Below are 26,114 nucleotides of genomic sequence, written 5' to 3' on the forward strand. Positions count from 1 at the left end.
TAAATGGCTCCATTAGTACACATGACAAGATGTTTACTTGTTAGTTACAGCAATTCCTAAGTTGGCATAAGTTTTTATTTATTTATTTATTATTTTTTTTTTGGGGGGGGGGGGGGGGGCGGTGGGGTTGGGTTATGTCACGCTGGTACTATAAAATATTTGAATGGTGACATTCCAAATTTACCGGTGGCGGAAGACCCCAGGTGCATTATTTCAGACACAAACGAGCACCTGAGTAGAACCACCGAAGTTCTGTAATCTATCTGGATAACTTTCTCAAATGAAAGAATAAAAAGTTCCTGGCAGGATTTGAACACACAGCCCTGACAGTCAATTGGTTAGAAGTCATTGATTTTATCCACTTGGCAGCCCCAAGACTGCCTACAAAATTGCACACATCTGGATTAAGACTGCTTTATGGCACTCATTCTATATGTGACATAAGTATAAAATAAATCATTTTTGAAAAATGATAACTGTTCAAATGTTCCCCTTTATTATGAAGAGATCACATTGAAAGAGACAAAAATTTGGTCCAACAAATTAAACCACGTATATGACAAACAGACAAATATGTTTTTCAGCAGTTTCAAAACACATGTTAATGTTGAAAAAAAAATATCTGCATGGAATATTTGATTGACAAATACATGTATATTAAACAATGTTTATATATAAGAGACATCAAAATGAAATATGTTCATTTGAAACAAACACATTATTTACAGAAATAATCATTTGATGCTATGAATAAAGTTATTGCAAATCATATGAAATATAAATTATGGAAATACAACCATTTAGCACCTAACCAAAAAGTCAATTTGTCATATTTAAACTACATTTAGCATTAGGCCAACAACTTTCGTTAGTTTGTACAGAATTAATTCTGCCACGTCAACAAATTCATTTAAAAAATAAAATTATTCTTGTCCTAACAAATTGAAACTGTTGGCTTACTTTTGACTAAAGCATGTCTTATTTTCAATCTCTACAAGAGAAACTAGGATAACAAAATAAGCATCAATAATATCATAAAATTAGCACATTTTTCACACAGTACTGTCACATGCTAACATACAATCAGTAGCACCATTCAATACGGCCATCAGGTTTGAGTTTAACTTGCTCACTGGCCACCATTTCCAGTGCTTTAGGGTAGGCTTTGTGCTCCTTCTGCTTGATACGCTCACTCAATGTGTCCTCTGTGTCGTCGTGGTAAACCGGCACAGACTCCTGCACCAGGATCGCACCTGCATCCACTTCTTCCTGGTAACAGGGATTAAATAATGAAAATCACAATTTAATTTATTACAAAACTGGTTCATTATACAAATATAGAATGTTTGTTTGATTGGGGTTTACGTCACACCAACACAGTATAGATCATATGGCGACGTTCCAGCTTTACTTGTGGAGGAAGACCTCAGGTGTCCTTCTGTGCATTATTTCAGGCACTAACAGGCACATGAGTAGAACCACTGGCATAAATTTTGATAGTGAATTTTTGTTAACTGACAATGGACAAAAAACTTTTACCAGAATTAAGAATATTGTGGGTTTTCCTAGCTAATTCTATGTTAAGAAAACAAAATTTTTAGTCACAACTTCAAAAATAAATGCAAGAAGTTTGACTAATCTATTTTGAGTGGCAGTGAACTGTGAAGTTTTTATGGTAATTTTGTTTATACCAAGGAAATAGTTAGGCAAAAAAAAAACCCACATTTGCACAGTTCCAGGAAACACTCATTTCAGACTTACTTTATTTAATTTGCTTTTAAGTGACACTGACAAATTTAAGGAAAATTCTCAAAAAGAAGACATCCTAAATTCAAATAAGAGCAAATGTATTTCATGAAATTAGCAGCAGTGTAACATGAAAGAAATACTTGATTAATTTAAAGGTACACTTACAGCTACAAAATGAACAGAGCAGCCAGAAATTCGAACACCAGACTTCAACACTTGCCAATGAGCATCATGGCCTTTAAAGGACGGCAGCAAAGATGGGTGTACATTTAGCATTTTACCTGACCATTTCTTCACAAAACCACCTGTAAATATAATGTGTATAAATGTGATAAAAATTCATTTACCCTGGGGAATAGTCCTTAAAAGTCCCCAGAATGTGAACAAGTTTTTTTTACAAGTTTTTTTTTATTATTATCATTGAATATCATTAAATCATAATGTGTATAAATACGATAAACTGTAATAAGTTAAAAAACCTATGAAAACATTCCTTTAATGTCCCCAGAATGTGAATTTAAAAAAAAAAAAAAAAATATATATAAATTATATATAAAGTAGGAATAGATCATTATGTCAACTTAGCGCAGTAAGGGGTTAAATCTTTATGTAATATTTATAAGAGTTAACCTATTACTGCACTGAGGTGATGATTAAATTGCTGGAATATCAGAACAAAACAAGAGTAATATCACAATTCTTATCATCACCAGAGAATAATTTCAAACTTATGCTCATTTAAGGCCTAAAACTGTTTTTAATCATTTTTAATTTATTATTTTTGGTGTCCTGTTTCAGTTTCAAAAATGTTATACATTGGCTGTTTTGTTTGGCCATCTTTTGCATTTTAGCAATACATACATTTATAGTGATTTACTAGTTTTGTTGAGAAGTAAAAATACCTCTTGGTTTAAAATTTGCTACCTTTATCAAAAAATTCTTTCATATTTATTCAGTTCCTATTTCTTCATGTGACGACATGTTCTAAATCCATTACTACAACATTAACAAAACAAACTTGTTTGCCATTTATACAGAAAGAACAATTTAATATAAATTTCAAATTTCGGAGGGATAATGATAACCTTTAAAATAGTGTTTTTCCCCGGTCTTCATTTTAAAGCCAAATAAAGGCTGTTTTCCCTAGCCCAAACATAGGTATATTTTCCCCTGAAATGCCATAGTACCTACATTCTACACAAGAACCACAACCTAAAAGCAGCTGGCTTCTGCTAGTTCATAAATTTTATTGATTAAATTAAACAGTCAGAAAGCCGTCCCTATACATGTGGATGGCCTCTGCTATGTACCATGCATGTTACATTGAATTTAAATTGAAAACTTTATCAAATCAATAGGTAAATTCCACGCTCTGTTGTTGAAATTTCATTTCAGGTTTTCCCCCTTTTCTGATTTATCGTGCTATATTTTTCCCCTATCAGAAAGCCAGTTTGTTTCAGGAATGGAAAAAAAATCACTGACAAAAGTTTATTATACAAATTCTGTGTGGTAATGGTATGCAAATAACGGCATGAAATTGTCTGTACATAATAGCCGCAACAGAACATGTGTTTTAGTTTTATAACATGATGTATACAAGTCTGGCAATGTTACAACACTCTATAACAAGAGCTGTCCGTAAGACAGCGCGCTCGACTTTTTTATTGCTTGCCAATAAAAAAAGTTTTTGCAGTAAAAGGCAATACAAGAATCTCTGTATTTTTAAAGTGAACAATGGCCATGAGCATTAAGATATTTAGTGAAGAATTATTTTACTGAATTGTGTAACTTGTCCACCAATCAAATAGGCGAGATAAAATGTGAAATATGCATATACTACTGATTTTAATTTCAAGTACAAAAAGAGAAAAATAACTAGTTGTTTGATACCCTTGAATATTACAGCAATGTTTATATGACATAATTTATGGTAAAAGTGAACAAGTGGATAGGAATGAATTTTTTTTAGATTTTTTAAGTTTTTTAGTGCTTGCCTATAATACAAAACATTGACAGTTAAGGGCCATAATTCAAATAAAATCTTTGACAGAATTACCTTCTCCTGGACATGTTTGGGAATCATGATTGTAAACAAGTATTCCAACTTTCAAATTAATATCTCAAACAGTTCAGTCAAAAAGTGGACTGGTACTAAAAACTTAACCAAGATTCTAAGTCGATAAAAGGCCTTAATTTTTAAAACAAATCCTTGACAGAGTTACCTTCTCTTGCGTACAGATGGGGGTAATGATGTGAAAATAGCATTAAAAGTTTCAAAGCAATATCTCAAAGGGTTAAGGCAATAAGTGGATTTTACCCATATTCAATGTATTTTCTAAGTCAAAAAGGGGCATAATTCTGTCAAAAAACCTTGACAGAGTTATGTCCTCTTGTCTGTTGATGAAGGTCGTGATGGTAAACAAGTATGGTCAGTTTCAAAGCAATACCTCCAATGGTTTTGAAATAAAGTGAGGTGGTACAAAAAACTTAACCAAGCTCAATACACTTTCTAAGTCAAAAAAGGGCCATAATTCTGTCAAAAACCTTGACAGAGTTATGTACTCTTGTCTGTAGATGGAGGTTATGATGGTGAACAAGTATGGTAAGTTTCAAAGCCATACTTGTAATACTTCTGAAATAAAGTGGGGTGGTACGAAAAACTTAACCAAGGTGTGACGCCAACGCCGACGCCGACGCCGGGGCGAGTAGGATAGCTCCCCTTTTCATAGAAAAGTCGAGCTAAAAAGGAACTGTCTGACTTCATGAATACTAAAACCACCACTGATATAAAGCAGAGTTACATCAGATATATCGGAAGAAATTTATTACATGATCTCATGAATATTCATAGAAAATAAAAAACTGAAACACTTATCTGCTGAAATCAGTGAGAAAAAAATGTTTATGTCCTGACCATATAAATTTCTTATTGGGGAGTATTGAAGGAACTCAACCGAGGTTAAAAAAACCTTGAAACAAAAATTTTGAATTTCTTACACAGTTCAGCTGGGGAACTTAAAACAGAAAGAATTGATATGCAAAAGATATAAAAGAAAATATACAAAGAAATATATTGAAAATCAGATTTTTGTGATATTCTAAGCCCGATTTAAGTAAAAAGAGCTGCTATGCTTTTCACTCAAAGAATTTTTTTTCTGGAAAATGGAGGGGGCTTTTCATCTGAAATTTCGCATATAATTGTTTGGTCTAGACATCAAATGGAACATTAATCTCAAAAAAAAAAAATTCCAGCCCCATCATGTCAAAAAAACTCAGTGGAGTCCCTTTAAGATTTCAAAGCAACATTTTATCTTCCAGAAAATCCAGCTTCTTAAGAAATATGATCCAGCCTTTTAAATACGGTACACATACATAAAGCAATGGGTTATTAACAATTAACACAAAAAACATGATTTTAAAACAGTTTTTCTCCAAGTACCCTCTGTATACTAGTGGGGACAATAGCAACATGTACACTCGACACTGTTACCTACTTAATTTTAAAATATTAATACTAAAATCCCATGAAATGATAATGTTCAGTTCCTCTCTCAATGCCAAGATAAAGATGTACTATGCTCATCCTTGAGTAAAATATTTTAATCGCAGAAATTTATTGAAATCTATGAAATTCTTACTGAATTCTTTTATTTCGAATAAAAGAATGAATAAACTATGTATGGGAAGCTGTTTTCCTAATAACTAGTCAAGTTAAGTTTGTCCATTCTTTTTTAATGACACTATATATTCATATTGTGACCACCTATACTGTGTAGAAGCTTAAACATAACATATCTACTTTCTGTTAAGTCAAAACATTTTATGAGAAAATGTTTCAAAATTTCTAATTACCAAGGAGTATTTATGAGAAAATGTGTCAAAATATCTATTTACCAAGGAGTATTTATGAGAGAATGTTTCTAATTGAAAATATCTTATTTACAAGAGAATATTTTTAAACATATAATTACCAGAGAGTATCCGCATGAAGCCAGCTAGACATATTATCTCTACTCCAGCAGCTATCAGACTATGATGTAAAGCCTCATCAAAATCTTCTCTACTTCCATAATTCTTATGACTGATCACCTGTTTTAATATGAACATTTATTATATCATTTATTTTGTGAATTGTTAATGTGGTTGGATGGGGGTGGGCGAGTACGATTGAGTGGTTTGGTTCATTGACTTCAAACCACTTGTCCCTCACTGCTGTGGGTTCAAATCCGGAATAGGAATTTGAATTTTTTCATATGAGGACGCTATTCAGCTAGCCTACGGGAACGCTGGTAGTTCTACTGATGTGCTATGGCCTATGGGTGTTATTCTTAACTTGTAACAGAAATTTTCTCAGCTAAAACATTGAAAACTAAGTTCGGTAAGCATGTTGACCACCTTGTTTAATGGCATAAAAGACTGCAAAGTAACAACAGAGTTTTTAACTTATTATAACTTATTAAAAGATGTAAAAAATAAGATAACTTCTGACAATAACTTTCAATTTCCTTTTCAAAAACTGTTATCATTTTATTCAAAAGAAAACATAACTGGAAGATAGGACAATCAAATGCATGCATATTTAACAGCTTTCTCTAAACATAATCTTTGCGCACACTTAGATGTATTCAGATATGTTATCATTTACAAACCTTTGTAGCAATGCCAGCTTTTTCTGCTCTGTTAAGACCTTGAGCATCTGGTTTGTTAGAGATAACAAGAACTATTTCCGCTGCACTGAAGTTAGAGGGATCTCGAGTGAAGTCAATCAATGCCTGCAGATTAGTACCTACAAAACAGAGAGCCCTTATGTTTATAACAAAACATAATCAATCCTAATAATGGTAATAGCAACTGGAAAGAAACTGCCATGAGACATGTTTTTGTTTGGTTTTTATGGCACATCAACACATTTTAAGTCATATGGCACCGAAACAGGAGAGTGGATTTTGGTTAAAACCACCTCATATGCAGGAGCTAAGAGATGTAAAGACTCAAGTAATTCAAACTCATTTAGTGGCCTTTTACAATCATGCAGGGATAAACAATGGCTGCAATTCTGATTCCTCAACCCTTAAAGACAATGCCTCAGCCACAAGGGAGATATATGCTCTCAGTAAGAGTCAAACTGCCAATAAAACACTTGTTTTACAAAGCAGTCGCTGGAAATACTTCCCTCATGAAAACTGTACATAGTCCTAGCAACCATTAATTTGACAGTGAAAAAATCTCTGTCTTGCAAAGACTGACAGCCAGTCAATGTAAATTAATCATGCACCTGAAATGTCTCAGTTAAGTTGGATTCAGAGGTGATAAAACCAGTATACAAGACAAATACAGACAGTAAGTAAAAGTACATGCTATATTAGTAAACTAACCATATATCTTAAGACTGGAAAACAGATTGATAACATCACTGACAGTCATAAAATCATCTTAGCTAAATCTCCAGGTTTAATAACTTTCAAGCTCTTTCTCTAATAGTTATATATCACAAAATTTCATTTTTCTTATCTTGAGATAGGTTGCTTGAGTTATTGGCCTTGGATAGGAACTTATCTTTATGATCTTAAAAACACAACTGTGTGAATTTACAAGCAAACAAATTATCTCGGGCAGTTAGTATAATCTTGTACTTGAAATTGTAGGTAATACTTTAACACCTGGTTGAGGAGTAGATGTTTTAAACAAGAGGGCCATGATGGCCCTGAGGTCGCTCACCTGTATATAGCCCCCCCCCCAACCCCCACCCCCCCAACGTTGCAGAGCCAATTTAACCCAAGGGCTTTTATTTGCACAAACTTGGTAGACACCCATAAGAAGATGTTTCATGCTAAACATTTAAGCTCTAGCTCATTGGGCTTTTTAAAAGAAGATTTTTTTGTTAAGTTTTTACTATACACATATAGTTAAAAACAATGACACCCCTGGGGCTGGGCCAGTTTTGACCCCAGGGCTTTTATTTGAACAAACTTTCTAGACACTTACTAGAAGATTTTTCATGCTTAATATCTAAACTCTAGCTATTTGGGTTTTTTCAAAGAAGATTCAAAGTTTTTGCTAAACACATATAAAGAAAATCAATGACCCCCGGGGCGGGGCCAATTTTGACCCCTGGGCTTGTATTTGAACAAACTTGGTAGACACCTATTAGAACATGTTTGATGCTCAGTATCTTAGCCATAGCTCTTTGAGTTCTTTAAAAGAAGATTTTTTAAGTTTTTACTATATGCATATAGGAAAAAAAAATCAATGACCCCCCCGGGGTGGGGCCAATTTTCACCCCAGGGCTTTTATTTGAACAAACTTGGTAGACACCTATTAGAACATGTTTCATGCTAAATATCTTAGCTCTAGCTCTTTGGCTTCTTTAAAAAAGATTTTTTAAGTTTTTACTAAATGCATATAGGGAAAATCAATGACCCCCCCCTGGGCGGGGCCAATTTTGACCCCAGGGCTTTTATTTGAACAAACTTGGTAGACACACACTAGAAGATGTTTCATGCCAAATATCTAAGCTCTAGCTCTTTGAGTTCTTTAAAAGAAGAATTTTAAGTTTTTACTATATGCAAATAGGGAAAATCAATGACCCCCTGGGGCGGGGCCAATTTTCACCCCAGGGCTTTTATTTGGACAAACTTGGTAGACACCCATTAGAACATGTTTCATGCTAAATATCTTAGCTCTAGCTCTTTGGGTTCTTTAAAAGAAGATTTTTTAAGTTTTTACTATATGCATATAGGGAAAATCAATGACCCCCCCGGGGCGGGGCCAATTTTGACCCCAGGGCTTTTATTTGAACAAACTTGGTAGACACTCACTAGAAGATGTTTCATGCCAAATATCTAAGCTCTAGCTCTTTGGGTTCTTTAAAAGAAGATTTTTTAAGTTTTTACTATATGCATATAGGGAAAATCAATGACCCCCCCGGGGCGGGGCCAATTTTGACCCCAGGGCTTTTATTTGAACAAACTTGGTAGACACTCACTAGAAGATGTTTCATGCCAAATATCTAAGCTCTAGCTCTTTGGGTTCTTTAAAAGAAGATTTTTTAAGTTTTTACTATATGCATATAGGGAAAATCAATGACCCCCCGGGGCGGGGCCAATTTTGACCCCAGGGCTTTTATTTGAACAAACTTGGTAGACACTCACTAGAAGATGTTTCATGCCAAATACCTAAGCTCTAGCTCTTATGGTTTTTTAAAAGAAGATATTTAAAGTTTTTTCTTTCGGTTGCCATGGCAACCAGAGTTTTGCATGGAATTAAATTCTTTGAACAATTTTTAAAGGTGACCACCAAAGGAACATTCCTGTGAAGTTTGGATGAAATTGGCTTAGTGGTTTATGAGGAGATGTCATTTAAAGTAAAAGTTTACGGACGGACGACGGATGGACGGACGGACGCCGGACGAAAAGCGATCACAAAAGCTCACCCTGTCACTTTGTGACAGGTGAGCTAAAAAACAAGAGCACCGCTAGGCAGAGCATTATTTGCCTGAAAGTGTTTTGTTTTTTTAGTAAGGCTGAAGCATTTGTAAGACATGAGAATTAAATAAAGTATTATCTCCTTCAAATAGCAATCCTCATAAGAAGTTTGAACACTGTGGGCCAAATGTAACTTAAGTTATGCTCCGGAAACTGTTTTCAGTTTTAAGGTAATAGTGACTTTGACCTTGTGACCCCAAAATCAATATGGGTCTTCTACCCAATATGGACAATCATCCTATGAAGTTTGAATATTGTGGGCCGAATGAAACTTAAGTTATACTCCGGAAACCAAATTGCTAAAGGACGGACAGACGGACGCTAGGGGGTATAACATAATATGCCCGAAATTCTTTCGGGCATATTAAAAGGGAACAAATTAACTGCCAAAGGAGATTGTTTAACTACGTACCAGATCCAGAGATAAGCACACCAACTCTTTTCTTCCTGCTAACGCCAGGCACATGTCTCCAGCACTGTATCAGAGCTGTCTGTAACTTCTCTATGATCACTCTACGCTCTCCTATACATATACATAGAGGATATTGAATAAGTGATGGTTTAATACTAAATTTATTAAATGAGTTGAATAAAATCCAGAGGCCAGAGGCTCGCATAATATTGTTTTATTTAACGATTCAATAAATTTAGTATTGAATCTACACGAATATTCTATTTATCACATATTCAAAAAGAGAATGGTTAACAGTTAAAACAAGTCATTTTTTATTGATGCACCTATAGTGTAACACTAACATTAGCACACTTTATGCGCATGTTTATATGAAGCGCAAATGATGTCACATCAAAGTGTTATTACACTAGTGTAATATCGGCTTTATTGCACTCATATGTTGTGGTTTATGTGATAAATACAAGTATTTAAAATAAGAGTATTTTTATTCATTATAAAATAAATAACATGAATGATAACATGAATTTACTCATGTATTAACATTACCACACTAATTATCTTAAACGGACTTGTCCATCTTTCAAACTGGACAAAAACTATTCATCATTATTAGGGTATATTTCTAATAGTTTACCAACTGAATAGCCAAGTTGCACAGTGTAGACCATGATTAAATGGCACTAATGTACCAGCTGATCTTGGTCTACACTGCTCGGATGGGTATATTTATATGTTTCGGTTAGCAGGCAAAATGTTGTAGTCAACTACTTTAAAAGTTTCTCATAAAGAAGATCCTAAAGTGAACAAAGTCTCTCTTTTTTTATTTTTGGTTGGGTTTCACAACAACACAGTAAAGGTCATATGGGCGACTTTCCAGCTTTACTAGTGGAGGAAGACCACCCACTAGGCGAATAGAACCATCCACATTCTGTAAGCTAACTGGATATCTAAGCTTCTTCACATGTAAGAATCCATAGTTCTTGTAGAGATTCAAACCCACAGTGGTGAGAGGCAAGTGGTTTGTAGTCAACGACCTTAATCAATTGGCCACAGATGCCACCAACACATCCTCTTACTGTTACTATGAAAGTTTACTTTTAGTGCCGGAACATTAGATATAAGATTTAAAATGTGTAACTCCTACAGTAAGCAAGGCATTATTTCTTGCTTCTTTAATCTTAATATCACCATGTCTTTAATTGCATAAGCTGTGCTATCATACATTGCCAATATAATCAAAGAATTGTTTCGGAAAAGTAAATCAAACTTCAATATAATCATCCAATTTACTACATGAAAGATTTTGCATAACAACTAATAGATACATATATTTTCTTCTTTACAACAGAGAAGTTATAAGTATTACTTTATAAATGAAGGTGCTGCAAGAAAAAGTAAGGATGGAAGAATTTTTTAGCAAAATCCAACAAACCTGTTTGTTTCTCTACAGAACCAATCACTGCAGCTGTCTCACCACCAGTAGAGAGCTGTTCTACAATCTGATTGGCTAGTGAATGGTCCACTATAAGTACTGCACCAATACCACAGTTAAATGTCTTTGCCATCTCAGATTCTGGTATATTTCCCTGTAACAATCATAATTATATAAAACTTTTTATACACAACCATTCAAGTATGGACATATAAACAAACATCTGAAATCACAATCATGGATAGACAAATATTTGAAAAATAAAAATTTATTTTCTTAACCTATTCCTCTATCATTGAATTTGTTTTTTGGCCAATCTGTGGCTGTTCTTAATCCTCCAATAGCCTATTAAGTGAACAAATTCAAATATATTGGCTAAAAACATTTACCACTCTATTACAAGTACTACATTTACTAATAATTCAGTAGTAAGTCAACAAAGAAACGTTATGATAAATTATTGACCTATGAAAATAATATATTTGAGCACTGAAACTGTAAAATGTACACAAGCAATACAGTATACTGATTAAAAAATGAAGTTAAAAAACAAAGCAACCTTCATATAATCCGAAATATATATGATAATCCAGCGACAACCTCTATCATAGTCAAAGTTTTTGGTTTCCCTAAACCGGTAATATTGTTAATAAAACTATTTCTTCCTTCGGTAACTTACCTTTTCTGACAGCCAGCCAAAGACTGGGGGCATGTTCCATTTACTGGCATCCAACCTGACCCTGTGACCATCTGGGAGGATTCTTGGAATATTCTCCACTAGCCCTCCTCCAGTAATGTGAGCGAAAGCTTTCACGTCCCCGGTCTTCATCAATGGGAGAACAGCGTCAACATAAATTCTGGTTGGGGTTAAAAGGTCATCACCTGTAATAATTTATATTGTTATGGTCATACCTATTGGATCAAGTTACATTTCAATACTAACTTTAAACTTAACCCTGATGGCATCAACTGAATCTACCCATGTGACCAGTGCAGACCATAATCAGCAAGCACTTCTTGACCTCATGCAAAGTTCCATACTGGAAGTAAACCTAATCTATTATACAAGTAGAAAGGTGGGAGGACTCAATACATAAGTACATGCTGGTTTATGACAGATACACTGTTTAACAGGTACTAAACTAAACAAAAATCTTACTTATAGTAGGAGCTGAAATAATGGATTATGATGCTCTTTTTTATTTAAGCTGAAAAAGATTAAATTACTTTAATACTATTACATGTAGTTATAATTGACTCAAAAACATAACAAACTTAAGTAGTATCTATATTATATTATTACAAAAGTAACTCACCTAGACTGTTTCCAGTCTTGAACGGCGAAGGTTTATCATATCTCAGCTCCAACTTCTCTACAAGTTTTCTAACTAAACTAAACCCGTTACTATGGAGACCGCTGGATCCCAGTCCAATCAGGGCATCACCTTCACGTATGTTCTGAACACGGGGAAGTATCTTGTTACGCTCTACGGCACCGACAGCAAACCCGGCTATATCATAGTCACCTTGCTGGTACATACCAGGCATCTCAGCTGTTTCTCCACCTGAATAAGAGGTTGTGTTTGTTTGTTTATTTGGTTTTACAGTGCACAAACACAATATAGTTCATATGATGCCAGAACAGGAATTTCATATACGATTTTCGCTAACCTTGGGTGTTACAAACTTCAAAGCAACACCAGGAGTCAAAACCACCACACCTGCTGGAGCTAAGAGATGCAGAGACTTCATTTATTCTAACCCATTTGAGCCGAGTCACGACAAAACCAACGTGATGCGTTTGTGACCAGCATGAATCCAGACCAGCCTGCACATCCGCGCAGTCTGATCAGAATCCATGCTGTTCGCTATCAGTTTCTCTACTTGTTATACAGTTCGTAAGCGAACAGCATGGATCCTGATCAGACTGCGCGGATGCGCAGGCTGGTCTGGATCCATGCTGGTCGCAAACGCATTACGTTGGTTTTGTCGTGACGCGGCTTATTTAGTATCCTCTTACGATCACTCAGGGATAAATTGGGGCTGTAATTCTTTTGCCTTAACCATTACTGGCAACCCCTAAGCCACACGGGTTTAGTTTAAAAGTAAAATGATGCATAAAATTATAGTAAAATGATGAATAAAGTTATGTTTTTTTATTTGTTATTTGGGATTTCAGCGCTTATTTCAAAACATGTTTTAGTCACATCTCAGCAGGTGATTCACCTAACAAACTTTCCTGGAATGTAACAAACAATTTCCAGTTTCTCCACAAGTGACAGACTACCAATCCCACATGGTTTCTGAATCAACTTTGAGACACAAATGACCTTTAGACTCGATTTCTACACTAAAAATATTCTTCTATCAAATGTATGAAACTTCAAAGTTTAACATGTTTTCTATGTAGTTTCTGTAAATAATCAAGTATGTTTATGATAATATTTAATTGATTGAAAATGTCTTTGAAAGCATGAAATGTCTTCGGAATGTAAAATAATGCATAAAATTATGTCAATTTGTTTTGTTTTTCTGGATTTTAGCACCCATTTTAACAAATGTTTTTAGTCACAGCTTTTCAGTGGGTCCAACTAACCGGATTAAACTATGAATAGCAAAGTACATGATACCTGAAAAAACTTACACCAAATACAGAGGACACATTTATGAGACAGAAGAGAAATGAGTACACATACCGACAAGAGCACATCCAGCCTGTTTACATCCCTCTGTGATACCTTCTATAACATCCCTTGCCACATTTACCTTCAACCGCCCTGTGGCGTAATAATCCAGGAAATAGAGAGGCTCTGCTCCATGGGCCAGTATGTCATTAACACACATAGCTACTAGGTCAATTCCAATAGATTTATGATGCTCAATAGCCTGAGCAATCTAAAATATAACAGAAATGTTTACTGTTTAAAATCCGTTTATAAAGCCAACATTTATACAAAGAAATATTCAGATTCCTTATTCCAATTATTCCCTACCTTTCCTCTTATTAGTAAAAGGGGTTTTAATAACTGACTACAAAAATTCAGGGAGGCCTACATGGAGTAGCTTGCTGAATTCAAACCACTCACCATTGTGGGTTCGAATCCTGCTATGGACATTAAGGATTCTTTCATGTGAGAAAGCTATCCAGCTGGCTGACGGAAAGTCAGTGGTTCTACTTAGATAATCTGCTAGTGACATAATGCAAGAAGAGGCAGCTGGGGTCTTCCTCGACCACATAAGCTGGATAGTTGCCATATGAGTTATATATAAACTTAAAGCCATATGTTAATGGACTTTGAAAATATTTGAGGTATTACAAAAACTTTAACGTTAAGTCGAAAAAGGGGTATAATTCTGTCAAAATGCTTGATACAGTTACCTCCTCCTGTCTACAGGTTGGGGTCATGATGGTGAACACATGTGCAAAGTTTCAAAGCCATATGTCAATGGACTTTGAAAATATTTGAGGTATTACAAAAACTTTAACATAAGTGGTTACGCCAACGTCGACGCAGACACCGACGCTCGGGTGACTACAATAGCTCTACTTATTCTTATCGAATACTAGTTGAGCTAAAAAATATGAAGAATAAGCAGCCTGTTCAAACTTTATGGCTGTGTCAGGAGACCTGGCTCTATCCTAGTTGTACAGCTCTGTTGCTGTAATACTTCTACCGTTGAGAGGATTTAATGCTATTTTTAGTAACGTGATAGAAAAGCAGGCAGTAAAACACACATTTTTCATTCCTCTTCTTGCCGCAAATATAACTTCTGATCAACTTCTTAATATGAAAGCTTCTTCAAATAACTTAATATATTGGTTTATTTTGGTCCAGGGGAGATAAATTGAGAATCTTTTCAAGTCATTTTGCCTTCCACATTTATTAATTTAAATGCTCTCCAAGGCAACAAAATGGAATCTGCACACTGAATGGTGACTTCTGGCGCATTTTAGGCGCACATTTTAAAATAAAGTCTTCTACATATTTCACAAATTTCAAACTTAATATATGAAAGCCAGGGTTTTAAATTCAGGTTGATGTCTTAAGAAAACAGTTTCTGATGTTTTTTCACATACTCAATTTAAATTTCATTTTTCTACAATTTCCAAGAATTTCCCTGATTTAATAGGGGAAAAAAACACCACAGGCCAAGGTGTCTGGGGCACCTTTTCCCTATCACCCCATCCTATCGGAGCTGTGCTTGCAACTTCTCATATCAAGGTTTGCATAAAACTTAACTTCTTATACTTGCCTTAAGTTTGGTTCCCACACCATCTGTGCCAGACACCAGTATAGGATCTTGAAAGCCTGCAGCCTTGAGGTCAAAGAGGGCACCAAATGATCCAAGGGCTGCCATACAACCAGATCTAAATATTTATAATACATGTATTTCATATATGTGGATTGATAGCAATGAATATCAATTTGTATCAAAAGAATTAAGGAACCACTATCTTTTTCTCTACATTTGGCTATCAATAATTTTGATTTCATTATATAACCTTTTTTTTATGTACACAATTATTTGTTTGTTTTTAAGCTGATTTTAACTCATCTTTGGTTATACCTTGGCAGTCTGTACACTTTTTCAGCTTTACTTGTTAAGTAACATGTGCTTAACAATTTCTCCTTAAATGAGTGACTACTGATTCAAAATGATTTCTGAATCAACATTGAGATACCAAAGAAAACAATAAGCCAAACAAGGGCAACAATTTTGCAATATACACCAGGTCCTGTCACAAAAGCTTTTGACAGAGATTTGGCAATATAGATATGCATATAGGAGATATTCTCTGGGCAATATCTGGAAAATATCTGGATATATTATCATCTCTAGTGATTTTTTTTATCTGAACTTGTCACCTATGTGTGACCTTGACCTTGGCTGCAGGGATCTAAATTTTGCATGTGACATTCTGCCTAACAATAATAGTGAACATTTGTGTCAAGTTATATTGAAATCCCTTTTTGCATGTAGACAAGCACTTCTCTATGACCTCTAAGTGTGACCTTGACCTTTGACCTAGAGGCCTGGTTCATGCACGCGACACAACTTCTCATAGTGGTGAACAATTGTATTAAGTTTCATTAGAATCCCTCCGTATGTGTAGGAGATATGCTCTGGACAAAATCTCTATATTTTATCATCTTTTGGGACCTTGACAATCATCTTTAGTGACCTTGACCTTGCATATATTAACCTAAATTACACGTTTCACACCAGTAATCATAATAATGACCATTTGTGTTTCAATCACTCAATAAATGATGACTAAATTGCCAAGAGAACAAAAACGGCAAAAAAAATTTCATGTATATAACAAACCAGTATATCTTGGAAAACTGTCACAAGATACCAAAGACTTTAAGAAATAGTACTGATAGCATTTCTGAGGCATAATGGGCCTTTAAATCATGTATAACAATATATATATATATACCTTGTAGATGAGGCAGCTAGAGGTTTTATAGCTTGTACAAGATTGTTACCAGCAGCAATATCTACACCTGCATCCTTATAACTTAATGGTGGTGTATGTAATGACCTGAAAATATTACAAATTTTACATCAATTATAGTATACATATCTCAAGGTCATATTTACAAATCTCAAGGTCATATTTCGAAAAGTCCATCATAATTATTTTCAGAGCCACTCATCCTACAAAAATGACTGCTAAATTTCCATTAGTCCTGCATGTTACGCTACTCTTCCTGCATTTCATGCCCGATTATTAAGTTTAACTGCGCCCACTTAAATTTATAACTAAGCTAATATTTTGGGATATGTAAAAAACTTACACAGTATAAATCATTGATGGGAGTTTAGATTATTTAGATGCACCAGTCAGAAGTTTATTCAGTGCGTATTTTAAACATTAACTTAAAATATTAGCTTGATTTCTGTTTTTCTTTATGAAATCTAAACATTTCAAATATGTTTATGCCAGAGCATCATAGTTTTGCCACTTGCAGCAGATTCTACCGGTATATGCCAGCAGACGGGTGGAATTTTCAATATCCGTCTATTTCTTACAAATAATTATATAATGATTACATACTGACAGACATGAAGGTTTATTATCTATATAATGTAAGGGTGTTTTAGCATGACCTGGTAAAATTCCATGTTCAACATGTATCTACTTGGACCCTTTTTCTTTCAAGCATATTGAATAAGGATGGCTTGAGATATGGGAAACAAAAAAAATGATCAGAAGAATATCGTAAATACTTTTGTGATTGGGCTTCATTTCACACAGACTCTAAAATAACAAGTTTTAAGCATACAGTATGTGGCAGAAAAACTCGGTCACCAAGTGTACACTACAATTTTAATATCAAGAGAACCTAGTTAACCTCTGATTGGTCGTCTGTTATAATACTGACAAAACAAATATCAATGCTTTATATATACATTATGCTCAAATTTAATATTTGAAAATATTGAAAATTGCTATACTGTCTATTTGTTAATATAAAATCAACATGTTTCAACTTCACAAACAGAGTACATTGTATATATGTTACGTTTTGAAGTTGACACACTATAGAAGGCCACAATATGAATATAAAGTGTCGTTAAACTCGCAGTTTTTTAAAGAAAGGACAAGCTTAACTTGACCAATAATAGGGAGTGCAGCTTCCGATACATAGTTTGTAAATCATATTACTCAAATTAGACATATTCAGTAAGAAGTTTATAGATTTCCATAAATTTCTGCGAGAAAATTATTTTACTCAAAGATGGGCAAAGTATATTCTTAAAACAGAGCTCACATCAATAAGCAGAGGGTAGTCAAAAGGCTAAAAGTAACATCTCACCTACTAACAACCCTAAATCCTATATCTTTCCTATGATACACTCCATCAAACTTGATCATTTCAGCTCCTTTCTGTGCCACTGATGCCGCTGTTTCAAAGTTTGACTCCATCGCCATCAGGGCAAGTACACGACCCCCACTCGTTACCAACGAGTCATCTTTCATACTAGTGCCAGCATGGAATACAGTTATACCAAGATTTTCTGCTTCTTCTATTCCTGAAATGGGTAGTTAAAGGCAAAAAAATTAAAACTCTGAATAGAACTTTTAGACCTCATTTTTTTTCCCCATTTCTTTATCACACTTACATTACTTATTTAATTTAATGTGCTGTGATGTTACAAACAACAAACAAATAATCATTGACAAGATAACTTTACCTATTCTTAAATGGTGACAGCACATCATGTTATCTCTGATTTATCAAATTACATCAAAACATTAATTTTATACACTATAACATGCCTTCTATAACACATTAATACATTTGCTAAAAATGTTAGACAAATATACATTTATATATATATATATATAGGTACTTAAAATTCTAATTTGTTTGTTTTAGTCTAGACCAGATTATCATCTCAAGCAATTTCTGGCCCTTTCAAAGTTTGTATCTTGCCGCACTAGTTTTAAGCAAAACCAATCTGACCATTGACCACACTCTATCCTGAATATCTGATTGAGTTTTTTACATTGATATTAAAATCCTGTATATTACTTCAACTTCCTGGCATTTTTTGGTGGTTTCTATGTCACACCAACATGGTAAAGGTCATATGACTACTTTCCAGCTTTACAGGACTGTGGATTCCAGCTTTACAGGTGGCGGAAGACCTCAGGTGCCCTTCCTGGCATTATTTCAGGCAAGAACAGGACCTATGAGAACCACCAGCCTGCTGGATAGCTTCCTCACATGAAAGAATCTTAAATCCCGGACAGGTTTTAAAAAAACAGCACAGGAGGAAGGGGGAGGCAGAGGGCTTAGTTGTTAAAGCCAACAACTGAACAACTTGGCCATGTATGCCATGTTTACTAACCGGTATTGATGTCATTCTAGTAAACATGATTTTCTTTTACATTAACAATGAAAACTTTCAAATTCTATAAAATCAAGTCTATTAATATATAAATTTAGCCAGGAAGGGTAAAAGAAAATGTTTATCTACAAATTCTTGTTCAGACACCTTACCTGTGATAGTACATCCCTTCTTATATGAACCTGGGTAGCCACCACTGACCAGAACGACACCCAGTACTTTCTTACTGAGGTCATACTCTGGTAGATTATCACTGAGGGTACCTTTAACACAGGCCTCACATGTCGTATACAAGTCTGTCTTCATCAATGGAAGAATGGACTGAAAGATATTCTGAATTGTTAATGGATACTTTAAAAAGTTCTCAAATTGATATCTAAAACAGATAATCTTGAAAATTAAGAATTTTTTTTTTTTTTTGGAAGTGGGCAGACAAATGATAAACATATTCATACTTTATTGTTTAATCATTCAATTTTGTTAGCTCACAACATTTTTATCTTAGGGGAGACAAACAACTATATTATACCTAAAATGGTTTACTGACCTCATTTATAAAGCCAAACTTCACATGGCAACATCAATTTTGGTACACAGACATTATCAAATGGCCTTCATCTACATAACAGGTTATGGGTTTTAGATAGATGATGTTTTTCTTATTTGTTCAGTACAATAAAATATATATCATATCCCACCATGAGTTATAGAGCAAAATGTTTACACTTGACAAGATAATAACACTTGTGTCGGGTGAACAATTCGTCCTTTCACTCTCAGTAGTGTGGTGAGGTATGGTAGTGTAACCGTAATCCGGAACATACCGTTCCCGGAAGGTACGAGATTTAGTCCGGGCAAGACGAAAACGATTCCTAGCCGCCATCTTGTAAGAAGGTAATTAGAACGGCAAGATAAATCCGAAGAATCTGAGAGATATAAATGGTCATCCGTACAGGGAAAGTGTTTCAAGGTAAGCAGAACACTTTAATGGTGGCAGCTACTATTCGAATTCACGTCAACTTCGTAGGAATTCTACGCAAATCCGGAGGTAAACCAGCGATTTTCTCAACCATAAAAACTTTCGTTTTCAAATATTGAAATCTAAGTATTTCCTATATTTGGGAGGGGGAAAAGGGACTGTTGGTTTGGATTGAACAAGCACTGTACGTTTAGATGATTTAATGTGGAAATTTACTAAAATTGAGTATTTAGAGTACTCTTTTGGTAAGTTTAGAAACTTCGGATATTCGGACTTACGACGCATGCGTATTGGAAAGCTAAGCTTCCGCCCTGGATCAGTTTCGCACGTGAAAACTGTGCCAGTTCAGCATTATATTTTAAATATTTTTGAATAATATTTGGGTTAAATTTTTGGTATATTTTCAGCGGTTCAGTATAATTGATTGATTTTATTTGCATTGTTGTTTTTCAAGGTCAATACACAAAGTAGATTTACTCTTGTTTGATTTTTGTTTGTATGTATATAGTTGAAGGCTAAGTCTCACTATATATTTAATTTTACAATTAGAGGCAAAGATCCTCATTGTATTTATAATAAACAAGGTCAGATTTTTGTATTTTATTTTCGTTATTGATTTTTGAATTACTAAGTAAATATTCTATCATAATTTTTATCTGAATTGTTTAAATAAATGTAAATTATTTTTTGGGAAGGAAATATTTGTCTGTAATACATTAAAGTAATTTCGAATGTAAAATAATTGCAAGTCTGCTGTCTAACGACTGATTGACTTGACATACTTTAGCTGAACTTCACTGAATCCAATTGCACGAATTATAACTAATTCCTGCATAAGTCGTCGTTATATCTTTGGGCTACCAAGTAAGAACAAAAATAATGGCAGGGTGCAGCGAAAGAATTTGTGTTAATTTTGCTTCGAAAGAGGAACTCCTAAGGATTCCGGGCATAAGTTCAAGGATAGCTGAGTCTATTATTACAATCCGTAATAGTGGAGGGAATATAACACTTGGAGTGCTGCAAGACATGTTAGAGCGCACTTTAGATAAGGAAGAAGTAGCTCTGCTGGACTTGTCACTAAGTGAGGGTTTGCCATTAGATTGGGGGAAAATACTACCTAAAGTACCATCTTCGTCAAGGAAAGATTCTGGTGAAGGAGGGGACAGTCGAGCAATTTTGGACAGCTTGTTGGATGTTCAAGAAAAAGGGAACTTCCATGAAGATGCTGAGGAGCCCGACAAGATTCCATCAAGTAAGGATTGGCAAGAGGTACAAAAAGTCTTGAAAGTAGCCAAAGATATCATTCGCGCCAAAAATGCAAGTAGTGCGGTTGACCCCCTGTCCTCAAAGGCCAAGTCTTTGAGAGGTGGGGCGCGTCCCAAGCTAAACACAGCTGCTAGGTATGAAGATTCTTCAAGTGATGAATTATCTGGACTGAGTAGACAATCTTCTCCGCATCCTAGAGTTAAACATAGCGCGAAAAAGTCTGAAACTGCAGCATTTATTCGGAGTCTGCCGAAGAGGTTGCAGTATGATGGAAAGGGAAACTGGCTGGCATTTAAGCAGAAGTTCTTTCGTTATGCTAACGCATGCGATTGGACGTCAGACGAATGCCTTGATGGTTTATGCTGGTGCCTGACTGGAAAAGCCGCTGACTATCATGCAATCATCGTGGAGAGAGATGGCGATATTTCTTATCGGAAGCTCTTGCAGAAACTAGAGATGAGATTTGGTTCCAGGGAACCTGCTGAAACAGCCCAAGTGTGTTTCCAGCAATCTTCACAGCTGCAGGGGGAGTCTCTTGATGATTGGGCAGATAGGGTCATGACCCTGGCGACAAATGCGTTCAAAGACCTGCCTGAATACTATTCCAATAGGCAGACAGTGAGCAAGTTTTGTGAGGGTCTGGTAGACAAAGATGCCGCGGTAGCCGTAGCCATGGATAGACCTTCAACCATGGAGGAGGCAATGAATAAAGTCAACTGGTATCAGCACCTGCATCAGTCAGTTTATGGCCGTTCTAAGAAGAGGGCTAGTAAAGAAGTTGTTGACGATGGTGCTAATGTGTTTGCCCTAGAAGAAGCTCCTGAGGTTGCGCAAGCCAACGCTGCTCCATCTCAGTTGAGTTCTTTGGAAGTGGCAATTGAGAAGCTTCAGAGATGTTTTGACAACATGGTCCTGAAACTAGATGAGGAGAACACTTCTCAAGGAAGAAGCAGATGGCCTAGAAGAACTTGTTTCGGTTGTGGGAAAGAGGGTCATTTCAAGTCTGACTGCCCCTCACTGCAATAAAAAAAAATCAAATAAAAAGGGGAGGAGGTAGTATGTGTTCTTCCGGTTAGCGCCAGAGTCGCAAACCAGCGTCATTTCATGCTAAGCATGGAGTGAGACCAGGTTTGTGAAGGAAACAGTCATGGACTAAGTTCCATGCTGGATGTATTCTCGATGTAGACAGCATGTAAAGAAACATTAGCAAGTGTGTTGCAGAATAGTTCAATTCGAGGCTCATTTGGTTATTGCTGGGAAAGAAGTAACACAGACAGTTTAAGCCAGGTCGAGGAGGGTTGTTCCATATCAACATAATCCTATGTGTTTGTCAGAAGCATGTCAAAGCTGCATTGTCACGAATACCGGTATCGGGGCATTGTACGAGTATGTTTCTGGGGTCGAACTGAGGAAACTGCCTTGTGGGGGATGTGATCATTGCGCAAGGGTTGACTTGGACCTCGTCATGAGGGACGAAGATGTGGCAATTCTCTTGGTATTGCAAGGTGTGTGAAGATGAAGTTTGACCGTGACAAGTCATAAGGTATCATCACAATAATGTCGATAACCAGGTATCACGAGGTGTGCGAAAGATGAAGTTTGACGAAAGTCATAAGGTATCATCGCAATAATGCTGATAATCTGGAAGAGATTTGCGGATCCATTGTATCGTCGGCAATTCCAAGGTCACAAGGGTCGCAAAGGTTCACAAGGAAGCAAATGTCCAAATGTTGGGGTTGTACGCACAGAATCAGGTCAATGGTGCTAAAGTTTAGTGTGTTTGAAGATGCTGTAAGATTGTGAGCAGATATTGAGAATACAGATGCTCTTATGGTGGAAGGGGAAATAGGGCACAGTTTTGAGTAGTGGAACAACTTTCGCTAGAAGCTGTAGAGTAACTTCCGCCAGCAGTGCTAGTTCTAAGAGCTAGTGCTGGGTATTTAGTATTGCCAAAGTCATTAAGTAGTTCTAGTAGGTCCTGGGGCTAAGTCCCACTGGCTGAATAAGGAACAGTGCTTATAAATAGACTAAGTTCTATTGAGGGACATGGGCTATACTAAAGGTAAGATTCCCAATAAGTAGAAAGGTTCTTCAGATGAGTCAGGATATACCATCAGGTGGTCTCAGGGGTGTTGCAGTGACCAGGGCCAGGTTTAAGAAGACATTCTTCTGGTATGGCAGGGGTCAGGATTACGCAAGTCATGTGACGACATGTGGAATTGCATTTGCAGCATGAAGACGGATGGTCATGGGCAGGTTGGCACAACAGGTCCTGTTCTGAAGATACAAGGGAAAACAGAGGTTACAGCCAAAGCAAGCTGTGGTGCCTTTGATGCTGTTGGGCGATCTTATTGAGAAATTACAGAAGCCTGGGATATTAACAAGTACAAATGTGCAATGCTAAGTTTGTTGCTTTCTTGTTCTGTGTTAATGTGGCTGCTGTGGTGTAAAAAGTAGCTCCATAAATCTGTAGTCAACACTCAGGTTTGGTGTGGAGGTGTAAGCTGCAATCGGCTTAGGAACTGGACGCTGGCCGCTGTTAAAACAGTGCCCAGGAAGGTAAGATATCTAAGATATCAGTTATCCAGTTAAGCTATCTGTCAATAACTTGTCAGATAGGCATTTGGCAGATTACTGTTGCACAGGCTAAGCCTGCCCACTTATAATCTGTGTTTACAGGCCAACGCCTGTAAAGGCGGTATTGTGGGTACTGGTTTGAAACCCAGGAGTGGACTTGAATCTCGGGTTTCCGCACTTCCGGTGAGAGGACTTCATCTTTAAAGTCGGGGGGAGTGTGGTGAGGTATGGTAGTGTAACCGTAATCCGGAACAGACCGTTCCCGGAAGGTACGAGATTTAGTCCGGGCAGGACGAAAACGATTCCTAGCCGCCATCTTGTAAGAAGGTAATTAGAACGGCAAGATAAATCCGAAGAATCTGAGAGATATAAATGGTCATCCGTACAGGGAAAGTGTTTCAAGGTAAGCAGAACACTTTAGTAGGATGATAACAATATAGATCTAATATCAAATCATCAGCATTATTTTTCAGGGCTGACAGAACCACGCCATGAAGCCTACAGTGAAAATAACCCCTTATCACTTGTCCATAAAATAAAATAGCATTAACCTGTGTCTCTGGGTCTCCAAACCTACAATTGTACTCTAGAACTTTTGGACCATCATCTGTCATCATCAGTCCAGCATACAACACACCTGTTACATGAAAATACATGTATTAAACCTTAAAATTGCTAAAAAAACGCTTCTGTTATAAAATAATAAATACAGAATAATAAGCTTATAAACTTTTGAATCCGTTTCCGGAAACAACCAGTGTTTAGCAACGAGAGTTTTATGGTTTCTTGCCCAAAGATAAAACAGCATGCCTGCAGCATGGCTAGAACACATACAACCACAAATCTGTAAGTTACTAGAGTCACGACTTGCCCTCTTTAGTGAGAATTTGGAATCTTACTGTATAAAGCAGCATAACTCTGTAATACGGTAAGTTAACTCTCAGGGTTAAGGGACCTGTGCCCATCATGTTAGATAATCACAAAGAACAAGTGTGTGAATGTTAGAACCATTCTCTTCAGGAATTTGGATAGACCAATTTTACTTTCATGCAAAAAGATTTAAACAAAGTGTGATGCTGACATAAAATTGTGTACAATAGCTCTAGATATTCTTTGAATAGTCAAGATATAAAGTCCCATGGTTATTTTGCTACAGGTGACAAGGTGTCAAACAAACCACCTACCAACATATGGTATACCCTCTTCTCTGAGACCATCAATAGTTTTCTGCATAATATCTTCCCTTATTCTTTTCAAATCTGAAAATCCAACCTGTAATATCCAACAAATATGTTTTATTTACCCTGACACAACAGTATTTATATAATGGACTAGTCCTCCTTTTGAATTTGGAACTGTTCATTATAAGCTGAAGTGGATACATCTACAAACAGTCAAATCTTAGCAGCTAATTGTATAAATCCTATTAAGACTGCTGGTATAGGCATAACATTATCCTTGCATAAAATCTGTGCAAGCAGGTGAACATTAACCAAGAACATAAATGGATAAAATCACAAGCATATGCTGCCTGTTTTAAATCTTAGGATACCATGTAATCAACATATTGCATGCCATATGATCAGCATACATGAGTGTATAGCATTTAATATAATCAGCATCTTGCATGCCATATAATGAGTGTATTGCATGCAATATAATCAGTGTATTGCATGCCATATTATGAGTGTATTGCATGCCATATAATCAGAGTTGTCCATGTCATATAATAAGGGTATTGCTTGCCATATAAACAGCATAGTGCATGCCATATAATTATCATATTGTATGCCATATAATCAGCATATTGCATGCCATATAATCAGTGTACAGTAATGACATACTATGTCATATTACCATTGTATAGCATGCCATATAAACAGCATATTGCAAATGATTGACACAGTTGTTTCATTATCAAAATATAACAGTTAATTGACAAAGCAATAGACATGTAAAGCATGACAAGAAACTAATTTACATATTCCAATCACAAAGTAATGGAATTACTGAATAAGTCATAACTCTATTTCATTAGAACAAGGATAATATATATGTAGCATAAGAACCCTTCAGTACAATATTATGTTCTGTAATACTGACACAACTTTTAAGTTTGTTGGGGATATACATTTTTTGTGTACGAGTTACCTTAGGATATGGGCATACAGCCCCCATTCCACCTGTGTTTGGCCCCTCATCTCTGTCAAGGAGACGCTTGTGGTCCTGAGCTGCTGGCATCAAAGACACTGTTGTGCCATCACTAAATGCCAGAATCTATAATTAACAATAATACAAAGAAATAAAAGCATTATTGGCCAAGCTCATCCTGAAATTCTTGGA

At 35.8% G+C, this 26,114-nt stretch overlaps 1 protein-coding gene across 1 annotated transcript in view; it reads right to left on the bottom strand.

Moving 5' to 3' along the window:
• Nucleotides 1-208: 208 nt before the first annotated feature.
• The window catches only part of LOC132714413 (trifunctional purine biosynthetic protein adenosine-3-like), a 31,686-nt gene continuing 5,780 nt past the window's right edge, over nucleotides 209-26,114 (bottom strand). The window contains exons 6-21 of the mRNA XM_060697302.1: nucleotides 25,923-26,048; nucleotides 24,956-25,043; nucleotides 24,323-24,408; nucleotides 19,102-19,270; nucleotides 17,911-18,127; nucleotides 16,527-16,631; nucleotides 15,335-15,449; nucleotides 13,777-13,975; nucleotides 12,397-12,645; nucleotides 11,760-11,962; nucleotides 11,081-11,234; nucleotides 9,646-9,756; nucleotides 6,399-6,535; nucleotides 5,721-5,838; nucleotides 1,915-2,054; nucleotides 209-1,269 (exon numbers count right to left, since the gene is read on the bottom strand). Of these exons, the coding sequence (XP_060553285.1) occupies nucleotides 1,084-1,269; nucleotides 1,915-2,054; nucleotides 5,721-5,838; nucleotides 6,399-6,535; nucleotides 9,646-9,756; nucleotides 11,081-11,234; nucleotides 11,760-11,962; nucleotides 12,397-12,645; nucleotides 13,777-13,975; nucleotides 15,335-15,449; nucleotides 16,527-16,631; nucleotides 17,911-18,127; nucleotides 19,102-19,270; nucleotides 24,323-24,408; nucleotides 24,956-25,043; nucleotides 25,923-26,048 (2,403 nt within the window). The 3' untranslated portion in view covers nucleotides 209-1,083. The remainder of the gene's footprint in view (nucleotides 1,270-1,914; nucleotides 2,055-5,720; nucleotides 5,839-6,398; nucleotides 6,536-9,645; nucleotides 9,757-11,080; nucleotides 11,235-11,759; nucleotides 11,963-12,396; nucleotides 12,646-13,776; nucleotides 13,976-15,334; nucleotides 15,450-16,526; nucleotides 16,632-17,910; nucleotides 18,128-19,101; nucleotides 19,271-24,322; nucleotides 24,409-24,955; nucleotides 25,044-25,922; nucleotides 26,049-26,114) is intronic.

This window comes from Ruditapes philippinarum, unplaced genomic scaffold, assembly GCF_026571515.1.
Source record: "Ruditapes philippinarum isolate M1 unplaced genomic scaffold, ASM2657151v2 ctg12692_1_1_1_1, whole genome shotgun sequence".
In the NCBI taxonomy this organism is placed as follows: Eukaryota; Metazoa; Mollusca; class Bivalvia; order Venerida; family Veneridae; genus Ruditapes; species Ruditapes philippinarum.